The 12,580-nt window shown below is 50.6% G+C and overlaps 1 protein-coding gene across 1 annotated transcript; it reads right to left on the bottom strand.

Moving 5' to 3' along the window:
• Positions 1-308: 308 nt before the first annotated feature.
• Hpcal4 (hippocalcin like 4) lies at positions 309-12,174 on the bottom strand. The gene is made up of 5 exons (XM_021160227.2): positions 11,692-12,174; positions 11,461-11,563; positions 6,429-6,597; positions 6,079-6,294; positions 309-4,372 (listed from the first exon to the last, which is right to left on the bottom strand). Exons 3-5 carry the CDS (start codon positions 6,588-6,590, stop codon positions 4,175-4,177), a joined length of 576 nt encoding a protein of 191 aa, XP_021015886.1. The 5' UTR covers positions 6,591-6,597; positions 11,461-11,563; positions 11,692-12,174; the 3' UTR covers positions 309-4,174.
• Between the last annotated feature and the right edge of the window lie 406 nt (positions 12,175-12,580).

The following is a 12,580-nucleotide window of genomic DNA, read 5'->3' as shown; positions in this document are numbered from 1 at the left end:
CAAGTAAGCAGCATTCCTCCGTGGCTTCTGCCTCCAAGTTTCTACCCTATGTGGGTTCCTGCCCTGATTTCCTTTGGTGATGAACAGCAATGTGGAAGTGTAAACTTAATAAACCCTTTCCTCCCCACCTTGCTTCTTGGTCATGGTGTTTTGTGCAGGAATAGAAATCCTGACTAAGACACTGCCAGACTGAAGATCTAGCTTGATCCCCAAGGAAACTCCTGAGGTGCTCTGTGAACTCCCCTGGCCTCTTTCCCTTTGCCCCACCCTAACCCCACCCAGCCCAGTTTAGCAAAGAACAGAGCTTGTACAGTCACACCTTTTATTCATTGTCAGTGGGAAAAACACACACCACGTGGCACAGGGTTGATCAGTGAAGATGGTTGCTGTGAACACAATTAGAAGCAGCATGTCCGGAGGGGACAGGGCTACACTGGGGCTCCCATAGTGAACTGGGATAAACCTAGGCTTCCTCACTGCATAGAAGACCATGCACCTGGGAGCCTCCACCAAGCAGAGGGACCCATGCATCCCTAGAGACCCTGTCCTACCCCATACTCCGACAAAGCTAAGAAGAGAAAACCCTGAAAAGTCTAGGGGGTAAAAAACAAAACCCATGTTTTTCTGAGACTTTAAAATTGAGCACGTGACTCCTTTGCTTCCTTTAAGCACAATGAAGCAGCTATGTAGGAAATGTATTCTTAGCCCCGTGGTGATTTCTAAAGCCAACACAAAGCCTCACCCAGGGTGGATCTTCAGGAAATGACTTTTGCTTTAATAATTTTGGTGTAAAAATATTTACAGTGTCTGCTCACTGCCCTGCCTGGGAAGACCAGCGTGTCCTCTTCTTGCTTCCATAACCTTCTGCGTTAAATGGATTTCTGCTTTTGAGGCTCTGCCATTGCCAGAGCAGAGAGGAATCGGTGCCTTGGCCAAGGGGCTTGGTTTTCTCTTCATTTCAAAGGTACGCGAGTAATTACGCAGCTGCACGGATCGCAGCGGCACACAAGGCAGCCTACGCTGGGGATTTTTAGGGATGAGAAATAAGGGGCTCATCACTTAGCCAGAAAGGATGAATGAGGATAGCAGGCATGAGAAGGCTAAATTTGGAACCACCAGATTCACAGACTTTTTGTAAGAGGATACAGAACCTCGAAGGAGAATTTGGTATGCCACTGTTTTATCTGCATTTAGGTTTTCATGCCTGTGCGAGTCATACACAGATCTCTGCTGACCTGTGCTTCATGCTAAGTGCTTCCCAAGCCGGAGTGGAGATGGGAGATCTCTCTCTTCCCAAGGCAGGGACGGGCGCTCTACCACATGGTCTCCTGGGCGTACTGAGTTTTAGACACCCAGGAGAATGTGGGAGCAAGGCTCGGCCTGTCTGTGGCTTCTCCCATCAGCAAGAGGGCAGAGCCAGTTTGAGGCCTGTTGGCTGTCTGAAACCCTTGGCCTTAAGCAGCAAATATTGCCCGTGAGTGGGTGGCCAGAAGCCTAGAGTGATCTGTCTCATGGGCAGGACTTGCCTACCAACTTGGAAAAAGACAAGCAATTCTTTGGGGAAAGAAGATAGTGGAGAAGACAATACAAGATGCTTCCAGGACTTGATTAGCAGCCTCCAAGAACAGCATTGGTTCATGCAAAGCTGCCCAGAAGCAACAGAGAGGATGCTTGAAAGTGGAGAGACTTCAAGCTCCTCCTCCTTTGGGGAAGCCTGTAGCCTCAGCAAGTTCCTGGCAGGAAACTTCTGAAAGGACAAATGTCGATTTGTCTTGCAGTTAGCATCTGGACAAATCAGATGGAGCAGAGAAGAGACTCTTGGAGAGCCTTGCGTTCGAGTCTTGGCATTGTGTGTCTCTCACACAAGAGACCTCTCTCCCTCAACCCTTATCCTTAGCTTCCAAGCCTGGGTAAAAGTACTGAAAACCCTTATCTCCTTGGGCTGGGAGGGCAAAATGAGATGCAGGCAGATACAAGCCTTAGAAAGCCAAGAAATTCTGTGTCATTGTGAGTTGGGCTAGATTAAACATTTGGGGGGAAGGAAAAGCTTTTCACTAGAAGATTCAGGTCCCAGCTGAGCAAGGTGGTTGGGCATTTATGTGTCTGTGGCACTGATGATAGCAAAAGACATGCTTAGCAGGCCGTTTGCGAGAGCTATGGGGCAACCCCATGAACCATCACCAGATAAACGCCTGCTAGTACCACTCGAGGCTAAGAACTCCTCACCCTTAGCACGTGGCCTGGATAGGCAGGTCAGGAAGAAGGTGGCTTGCTCCCTCCAAAGGCCACAAGAAGGAAAGTCTGACAGAACTTTGGACCACAGGTCAGAATCTACAAACGTTTCTACCAGAAGGGAGGTGAGCACTCGGAAGTAAGTGGCAAATAGCGTATTTTCTGCAGGGCAGTCTCCACCACCACACGCCCCAGCTTCTCAAGCTCTCTCTACGCCCACCCTGGCTGACAGCATCTCTGTACTAGACTGTTTTCACAGCAGTTCAAGAGGAAGCCAACTGTCATCGCACATCAAAGCCAACCTCTGATCGCAAGGAAGCGCAGGCGAAAGTGAAGCGTGGAACTGGAAGAAGCAGGTGGATTTTTCTGGAAAGCATGCAGCACACTAGTTAGCTCATAGACCTTAAAATTCAGAAAGCGAAGCTGGTGAGCTTGGAAGGTGACAAAGTAGATTACCTGGCAGATCTAGGATGGAAGGGTTTAGGAAAAGCCTTTTGCACGGAGTACGCCCAGCACATTCTTTAAGCATTTGGTCCATAGATAAGCGCAACCCCCAAAGCCTGAACAGCCGCAAGATCCCTTTCTTCTAGCTCCTTCTATCTTAGGCTGTGAAAGAATAAGCCGATCCCTGAAAAACCAACCCAAACTCAGAAACAAGCTACCGAGATGTGGGTATGCACTGTGCTTGCCCATGGTACCGAGATGTGGGAATGAACAGCACTTGCCCATGGTACCGCGCTAATGGGAATGAACTGCGCATGCCCATGGTACCGAGCCGTGGGAATGAACTGCGCTTGCCCATGGTAAGCTTCGTTTCTTACTCTGATGTCAGCACCCAAGGTGTGCGACAGAAAAGTCACTTGTGGAATTGAGAAAAGGTAATAAAGGGACATAGCAGAGACAGCAGGAACTGCTGGTGGTGAGAATACGGGTTCTCCAGGCCTGATGGTGGCCCTACCGCTTTTGCCTAAACATTTTCCCCCCTTGTACATCAGCATTTTTATATTCATTTAAATCTTTTTTTTAAGAAATCAAGTAATATAGAGTATATTTTTATAGTCTGATAAAATGATCTTATCTCTTTGAAAGGGCACTAAAAAAATAAATATTACATAAAATTTTGTTTTTCTTAAAACATCCACCCACGTGGCACCTAAACTTCCACAGGCTTTTCAGTTGGACTTTCTGCAGCTTTGGGTGGCACCAGCTGGAGGACACACTAGTTCTGACAACTTGCCAGCTGCCTCGCACCTTCATCTCCGTTGTGTTCCACCTCCCTGTCTGAGACCGCAACCCTTGGCAGTTGTCTCCCTACCCTGTGAGCTTCCAGAGGGCATGGGATGGGTTTCTGTAAACAACCGTATTCTTAGCACCTTCAGGTGCCTGGCATGGAGCAAGGGTTCAACAAGCATTAGCTGAAGAAAGGACTCACTGAATGTTCCAAAGGCTGGGGCCAGAGGGGCCAGGTAGAGCAAGGGGGCAGGGCAGAGACCACCTCTCGGGGAATCCCGATAGCCCAGGACAGACCCGGTTTGGCCCTTTGACTGGGGGCCTGTGGGACCATGCTGTTTATTTGGACCATAATCCTGGGAACAACAGGATTGCAAAGCAAGTCCCCAGCCCCTCCTTAACCTCGCCTCTGGGGTCAAAAGCCAACTCTCCTAAGCCCAAAGGATGTTGGTTCTAGGCCAAGGCTAGAGGTGGAGCTAGTGACAGACTATCTGAGGACAGGCTACTTGAGAGGACCTGTCTCTTTTGCAGAATGAGGTGGTGGTCGCTCGAGGAACTTGACTGAGGAGAGAAAGGCTTGGACAGAGGAGTGGGTGAGCTAGAGAGTGAGGCTGGAACGCCCCTCCCCCCCAGGGGTGGGCCAGCAGAGAGGACATCAGGTTGGGAGGTTGCCATGCCTTTCCTGGCCAGGGGCCCTGCCCCTCACCGGCCTCTACTTCTGCATGTCACACTGCAGGAGCAACACGATGGACGGGTCACTCTTGGCCGCCTCCTTGAACTCCTCCAGCGTAATCTGATCATCTTTATCCTGGTCCATCTTCTTGAAGATCTTGTCCACACGCTGCTGGGGTGTGAGCCCATCCTGGTTCATGCGCATCATGATCACCGTGCCCACCATCTTATAGATAGCCTGATGGAGTGAAGACAGAGGTGTGAACACCCAACTGGCAGGGAGAACTGGAGATGAATACAAGGGATCTAGGGTGGACTGGGGGCACACTGGAGGAGGGTGGAGACACTAGAAGGAGACTATAGCCATTAAGACTGGCTTTTTAGGGCTGGCTGGCTTAGCGGGTACAGGTACTTGCTACACAAGCCTAATGACCTGTGTTTGGTCTCCAGAACCTGCCTAAAGGTGGAAGGAAAGAACTGACTCCACAAAGTTGTTCTCTGACCTCACAGGGTCCAATCATGTAACTCTGAGGGGCCTGGAACTTGCTATGTAGACCAGGCTGTATTTGAACTCACCATGCAGACCATGCTGGCTTTGAATTCACAAAGATCCACCTGCCTCTGCCTGACTGAGTGCTGGGACTAAAGGCATGCACTACCACACCCAAACAACGTATATGATATTGTTTATGTTATCATCCTAATAAGCACTTTAAATGAATCATGCCTCAAACTCAACTCGTTACCACTTCCCAATTGTCACGCCTCTAGAATTCCCTGTCTCAGCAAGCAAGGACTTATTCTGCTAGATTTCAAAACAAAACAAAATAAAACAACAACAACAACAACAACAAAACCCCAAGGCATTCTCTGAGACAATGTTTCTCATCTATAGCCCATCTATAGCTTGGAACTCAGGATGTTGCTCAGCCTGTCCTTGAACTCACAATCCTTGGGCCTCAGCTTCCTGAGTGTTGGGATTACAGTAGTGAGCCACTGTGCTTAGTTCTGTCATTCTCCTCTCCCCTCCTTCTCACACATACATCCAGTTCTTCAGCTCTAAACACGCCAACTCAAATTCTCTAGTGGGCCCTATGTAGACTTGCTTTCCACCGTTCCCACAGTCTGTGCATGATGAAGGCAGCCTCCTCCAGCTCCTGACTGGGTTTCTGAGGCAATCTTCTAACTGGTCTCTAGGCCTCTGCTACTGACATGCTTCTCTGCCTCAATGCCTCAAGGATCAATGCCCTCTGTTGGATCATCTTGCCACCATTCCCACCTCTGCTCACAGCCCTTCTGTCCCGGACCTCTTACCACACTGTGAGCTATGCAAACCCAGCTTCACCTGAGTGAGTGGTTCACTCTGCAGACTGGACGTGTTAGCTCCTCCCCATCCCCCCCCCCCAACTCTCCCTTCCCTTACTTTGCTCATTTCCATACCATTTACTGCCTGGCATGACCCAAATATACTTATTGATTTACTAGAAGGAGTCTCCTATCAAAACACATGACAGAAAGCAAAATTAAAAACAAAAACAAACATTTTGTGTGTGTGTGTGTGTGTGTGTGTGTGTGTGTACGTATACAGACCAGAACAAGAATCATGGCATGTCTGGGGAGGACAATATATAGAAATTGGTTCTCTCCTTCTACCACATGGGGTCCCAGGGCAAACTTAAGTAACGAGCATCCTTACGTGCTGAGCCATCTCTCCAAACCTCAATACTTTATTTCTTGAAAAACCAAATGAATGAACTCGGCTACCCTAGATTTGATTCACTGATGGCTGCCACATGCTACCTTTCGTTTATCTGGGAAAATGGGGTATCACCATCTACCGCACAGGTTAAACACTGTGTAAGGGACCAGAAGAACTGTGGTGGAGGAATGCTGGGAAGTGGCTAGGCTCAAGAACACTGCACGCCCACCCAGCCCCAGCCGCACCTCGATGATCTCCAGCATCTCCAGCCGTGTGATGCGGCCGTCACCGTCCAGATCGTACATCTCAAAGGCCCAGTTGAGCTTCTGCTCGAAGCTGCCACGGGAGGTGACAGAAAGGGCGCAGATGAACTCCCGGAAGTCGATGGTGCCATCGCCATTCTTGTCGAAGGTGCGGAAAGCATGCTGCGCAAACTTGGACGCGTCTCCGTAAGGGAAGAACTGAGGTAGGACTGCGGATTATTGGGGCACAACAACAACTTCACCCTCCCCACCTAGCCCAACCTGCTGAGCTCTGCCAGTTTTCGGGTCCCCAGTACCTGTCCACCCCACTACGCCACACCCCACCTGGGTACCTTGATATAGAGTTGCTGAAACTCCTCCAGGTTGAGGATGCCGCTGGGGCAGTCCTTCAGGAAACCTTTATACCACTGCTTTAGCTCCTGCTCGCTGAACTCCGTGTTCTGGACCAGGTCTTCCAGCACCTCGGGGGCCAGCTTGCTGTTGTTTTTCCCCATGGTGGGCCTGGAGGACAGAGGGCTCCTTCAACATGGCCCGGGGTAGGACCTCATCTGGGCAAAGTGGTTCACCAACCTCATCCAACTTGGACCCTTCTTCACACTCCCCGCCCCATAAGGAGCCTGTCTTCCTATCATCTGTCAGCATCTGTCCCTCCTCATTTCCCCAGCGAGCTCTGCCTCCCTTCAAGGTGCTCAGCTCCCTGTCTCCCGTTCTCAGATAGAGACCACTCTCTGGATAGTGGGTTCTCTCTCCCAACAAGAGGATATCCTCTCCTCTTACAGCACCCCATACTTCAGAGCAGACCTCTCCTGTAAGGACATACCCAGTCTTTCCAGGTGGCAGCTGATCCTCTCAATGACTGGAGGTAGGATATGGCCCAATCTTCATCCTTACCTTCCCATCATTCACAGTACCTCTGGTCCATAGGGTAAAGCCTCAACTTAACTTCCTGCTAGCAAGGGCTGTCTGCCTTCAGCATCCTCCCCTGGGTAGGCTCAGCACCCTCCCCCCTGGGTAGGTTCCTCTCCTACCAGTGTCCCCCAGGAACTGGTTCCCAAATTCCTCCAGGCCTTCCTGGGAGCCCCACACAGGAAGCATCTCTCCTTCCTTCCTGTGTACAAATAGAAGTCCCAGCCTGGAGCAGACATGACCCTGATTACATTTTGCTTTTCATTAACCCATTCACTCCTTGAGTATTTGTTGAGGGCCTGGGCTTGATATGAAGATAAAAATAAGACAAGCCAGCTTTCAGTAGCTCATAAGAGGTTTCTAGAGATGGATGATGGCCTATAAAGGGCCTTCGCTCCATGCCAACCTGGAGGCTTTAAAGCTTTTGCTTTAAAATGTTTGCAAGCTAACATTCATTCCACAACATGAGATGCTTACAATATGCCAGGTCCTGGACATCTAGAGGTTTTTTATTTTTATTTTTTTTAAATCTTCCTTTGGCTGCAATGTGCAAGACGACTTGAGGCTGGAAAGATGGCATAGTGATTACAAGCACTTGCAGCTCTTTCAGAGGACCCAGCACCCATGCCAAATACAACCATCTCCAGCTCCAGGGCATCTGACACCTCTGGCCACCAAGGGCACCTACACTCATGTGCACATGTCCTCAGGTAAAAACACCCTCCTGTACATCATTACGAACAATAAAAACAAATCTTCAATAAAAGATGACTTAAAGCAGAGAGGACGGAGCAGTACAAGGAGGGACTTGGCATACAGTTCAACTGGAGAGAGGCAGAAGGACTGAAAGGTACTAAGGAGGGAGTTTGCTGACTGGATTTAGGACTGAGATGAGCACAGAAATCAAGGCATATGGTCCGCAAGTTAGTTACAGAATAGCTCTGAACCTCAGGATCCTCTTCTGTGCATGAAATCAAGGAGCAGTGAAGCTGGCAACATCCTTCGAGAACTCCTAACTTCCCAGCCCCAGAAGATGAGGAGGAATTCTACAGGAGAAGCCTGGGAGGGGGAAGCATGCTATCTTCAGGAGCTTAGGACTGCACCAGTGGCAGAGCCAAGGGTGCTTCTGGACCACCCATAGGTGGAATAGAGGGACCATCCTCAGCTGCTTCCTCCCGGAAGAATGTGTAAGCTCAAGACATACGTAAGGAAGTTGAAAAACAGGAGAGCAATGGTGTCTGATGGGGGAGGCAAAACCTCTTCCCCTTGGCTCTTGTAGGATGTGCCTGAGTTTCTGCACGAGGGGCTGGGTCTATGTGTGGGAGGGTGTCAACGGATGAGGCTGCAAATCTGTCAGAGCACACAAGTCTGTATGTGTCATGGTGTCTGTGTGGTCCTCACCTTCTGCTCCCCTTCTCTCTCCTGTGTTACCTTTCCACCTTCTGTCTTCAGGGTCCTTGCCTGTGCCCTGCCCCTACTTGGCCCTAGACCCAGTGAGGAACAGAAAACATCTCCTCCTCTTAGATTTTCAGAAATGAAAAATAGGAAGCACCCTTTGAGATTACCTCCCCCACTTTAGCGTGTGTGTGTGTGTGTGTGTGTGTGAGAGAGAGAGAGAGAGAGAGAGAGAGAGAGAGAGAGAGAGAGAGAGAGAGAGCACGAGAGAGAGCAGTGGAGGGGTTCCAATGAGCATCCAGGCTGAATCCCTACCACCTGCTTGAGCCATTCTCTCTACACCATGGCTGTCCTTTCTCAGCACAGGCTTTCTCCACCTCCACCTGCCTTCTGGGGAAAACATCTCTGGTCCTGTGGTCTCAGTGGGATCATTTTGCCTGAGCTGCAGCCCAGAATCTCTGACCGGCAGAAACTATATATCCAACCTAGTGTAGGCCCATAAGCACCTTGGCTACAGCCAGAGTCACCCTCAGTTTGAACAACTGATCCCCACTGCCTCTCTCTCTCACCCCTGGGTCTGAGGTTGAAGAGAAGAAAAAAAGAACCTACGGATTATTTCAGATTTCCCCCCTTTTTCTTCAGGTCCTGCTTGCCATCGGGTCTTGTGTTGGCCCACAGTCACGGGGCTTACTTGCCCCTCAGGAAGGGCCCTCTTTCTGATACCTCTGTTTCAAGGGATGATTTCCCATAGTTACAATGCATGGTATAGGTGACCCTCTGAAACTCCCGAATCTTCTAGAATCTCATCTCAAAGTTAGGGTAGAAATAGCTATACCCACACATTCATGACCAGACTCTAAAACTCCAAAACCATCTAGAATCTTGTTTCAAACTGCCCACCTGTTGCTCTTCATCCTCCCTCTGTTGTTCTACCCATTATCCATCCTCCTCCTGAGCCAGGCATCTCAGCTAGATCCCACTTCACCTATGTGCTTAAAGAGTTTTTCTGCCTTCCCCCTTCTCTGGGCTGACACAAGCTGCAAGCTGCTTTCATTCCTTCCCTGAAACATTCTTCCTTGCAATCAGCCCTTTCCCAGATGAGCAGTGGTCAGGCAGCAGCATGAACTCAGCCCTGTGGGCACAGGCAGACCTTGTGAGGCTATGGTGTGGAACCCTCACCCATGCACTGTCTTCTGACACTTATCTAATGATCTAGGACTCCAGGGGAGAGTCTCCAGGTCTTTCTGCCCCTAAGTAAGCTTTCCCCCTTCCAATGGGACTTAGACAATTTCTGAGCATCTTGGACAGGGGGAAAAGTTCCTGATTCTTATTGTTTCTAAGTCTGTCTTCTGGAAGTTTTCTCCCGTGCCTGCTGTACCTGAGCATCCTGCAGAAGCTTGGAGGCAGAGCCTAGGATATAGTCACGCTCAGTGAATGTCACTTAGATTATGAGAGGAGAGCAACATGCCCTTCCTCTTGGTACTTTGTCACACTGATTTGTTTGTCTGTGATCTCCTATCAAGCCTACTTCAAAGACAATAGAACCCAGAGTCAGGGAAGGGAAAGGTTCACCCAAGGTCAACTGGAGCCCATCAGCTACAAAGCAAAGACCAGCGCCTATCTGGGTGCGTGCTCTGTTGAAGTCGTACCTTCTGGAGGGCTATGCTTCAGTTGAGGAGGTACTCCTTGCTTCAAAAATCTCTGCCCCCTCCTCCGTGCTCAGAGGCTTCTTCTAGGGGGTTCAGGGTTAGGAGGTTCAAGTGGAGAGATGACAGTAAAAAGTAGAAGGGACTGAAGGAGGCAATAATCCCACACCCTCGCCTAGCTTCAGAGGAGCTGGTGCTGAAGCGGTTGCCATGGTGACAACAGCTCCCTGGTCAGGAGATTTTTCTCTTTCCCTCTCCTCCCTTTGCTCTTCCACAAGCAGCAGCAATGGCAGTAACAACCAGGTCTTGTTCCTCCCCTTCATAATAAAAGGCAAAAGTGACTCATACAAGGTGAGCTGTGTTGACCACCTATAATTTGGAGCTTTCATGCCAGGGTGGCCTGGTGGTCTGGAAAGACCCCTAAGAGAATGAGGCTGTAGGATATGTAGGAGGGAGTAGCCTGAACCTTGGCCTGAGTGAAAAGGATGTCCCTATAGTGATGGCTGGGGCCTCTCAGGTCTCCTCTGAGAAATATCCTAATGGTTTGAACAGGGCTTTGTTCTTCTGTAATCAGCTATGGAACCAGAATATGTCAGACCTGGAAGGCTGCTCAAGACCATCTCATCAAACCCTCCTCTGTCCTGCTCTTTGCCTATCTCATGGAGAATCTGAGAGGGAAAAGCCTTGGCTAAAGTCAAGCAGAGATCGAGGCGAAGGCAAGGCTTGCACTCTTCTGCTTCCTCATTCAGACATAGAGAAAGGAGAAAATGAGCCCACATGGGCTCATCTTTGGCTTCATCTCTGCAAACAACAGGAAGCCGAGAGGGAGCAACAGGCACAAAAGGAACAGAGAAGACCGGGTTACAGAGAGAGGACCTGGTGTGTTCCTGTGTGAGGGGTGATGAGGTTTAGAGACTAGAGCTATGGGGTGGTCTCCTGGGAGGAGCATCCCTGGTTTATGCTCCAGGCAAGATAAAGGAGGAAGAGTGTGGGACCTCTGTCTAGTTTGGAGGCTACTAGAAGGGAGATGGTGAATGGGTCTGGAGTAGGAGGCTCGGGGGGGTGGGTCTTCATCCTTCCCTTAGGTATGCTGTGAACTGTGAGCATAAAGGGCAGAGAGAGTGTAGTCAGAGAATGAATTTGCTATCGAGGTCTTCTGCGGAACAAGACCTTGAGATGTGAATGACAGTAAACTATTGGTGTCGGTGTGGGCTACCTCCAAGTAGAGGTTTCCATGAGGCTTGGTTCTAGAGGCAAGAGAAGACAGGGTGACTGAAACCTCTCTTCTAGCACCAGTGACACAACACACCCCCAAGTAAGTGTGTGTGTGTGTGTGTGTGTGTGTGTGTGTGTGTGTGTGTGTGTGTGGCGCACGCGCGTGTGTTTGCACTGGAGCCAGAGGAATGGTTGTTCTTACCTGAGCTGGGGGTAAGGAGGCAGCTGTACCTCCTTCTTGAACTGGAGACCCGGCTTGAAGTGAAAGTTCCTGACCCAAGGCGGGCTTCCAGATGGCTGTCCACCTATGACAGACCCAGGATCAGAAAGATGGATCTGAGCAGATGAGGATGGGAGTGGAAGGCGGAGGAGGAGGGGCTCAGGGCCTCCGCCCCGCGAGGTTGCTTCGAGGGCCCAGCCCCACCCTCATTACCTGAGGTCGCTCGCCGGGTCGCTAGATGGCTCCGAGCTTGGGCGGCCGCGGGTACAAGGCTGGCTATCAGGCGGACGACAGGCTCTGTAGGGTCCGCGTCGGAGCCGCCTCCCCAGTTCTTGTATCACTATTTGCTTCTCGAAGGCGACACGATTTGCATAAGACCCGCCTCCTCTCAGCAACTTTGGACATCGATTGGTTCGGCTGGCACCGAGTGACAGGCAGGGTTTCAGGTGGGGATGGGGTGGCCTGTGAGTCTAGGCTACCACAAGAGCGCGCCCCGCCCGTCCGCCCGCGCTGACCTTCTCCGAGTCGCCAGGATTGTAGAGGTCTGTACCCCCATCTGTTCCTCAACCCCGAGGCTCAGAGCCTGGGTCACAGTTTGGAGCGAAAAGTACCGATGATTAAAGTGGATTCGCAAAAAACAACCGCACCGTTGCTATGGGAACAGAAGAACCACAGTTGAATTTCTAAGCCTTCTCTTCCTGGGCCCCAGCGGGGGTGGGGGTAAGATAGGGGGTGATTCATAAGATGCGACCCCGTCTCTTGTCCCGCCCGTACCTGGAGGGGATCAATGAGGAGCTGCGAAGTGGCAAGGTGGAAAAGAGGAGATAGGGTGGTCAAGAACTCGCGGCTTTGCACCAGTGCCCCTCCACACCCACTCCCCTCCCGCCTTTTAGCAGAGGGGAGGGTGGGTGCGGCACGAGCTGGGTGGATATGGAAGTATCCTCTACCTAGACACACGAGGGCGTGGGCTCCCTCCACCCAACTCTAAGTCAGATCTCTTGTCAGGCTCTATCCTTACTTCTCGAGGACCCCTAAAAAGACTCGTTGGTTCTCCTCCAGAAGGAGCCTTTACAGTACGCCAAGCATTGCTCCATTCCCCACC

This window comes from Mus caroli, chromosome 4, assembly GCF_900094665.2.
Source record: "Mus caroli chromosome 4, CAROLI_EIJ_v1.1, whole genome shotgun sequence".
Classification (NCBI taxonomy): domain Eukaryota; kingdom Metazoa; phylum Chordata; class Mammalia; order Rodentia; family Muridae; genus Mus; species Mus caroli.
Note: the sequence above shows the minus strand (reverse complement) of the source record. Positions and strands in the feature narration are given on the sequence as shown.

Excerpts from the sequence above, each read along its gene's own strand:
- Hpcal4 (XM_021160227.2), bottom strand. The coding sequence starts at position 6,590 with ATGGGGAAAAACAACAGCAAGCTGGCCCCCGAGGTGCTGGAAGACCTG. Across the intron at positions 6,295-6,428 it reads TTCAGCAACTCTATATCAAG|TTCTTCCCTTACGGAGACGC; the intron begins GTACCCAGGTGG and ends GTCCTACCTCAG. Across the intron at positions 4,373-6,078 it reads AGATGCTGGAGATCATCGAG|GCTATCTATAAGATGGTGGG; the intron begins GTGCGGCTGGGG and ends TCACTCCATCAG.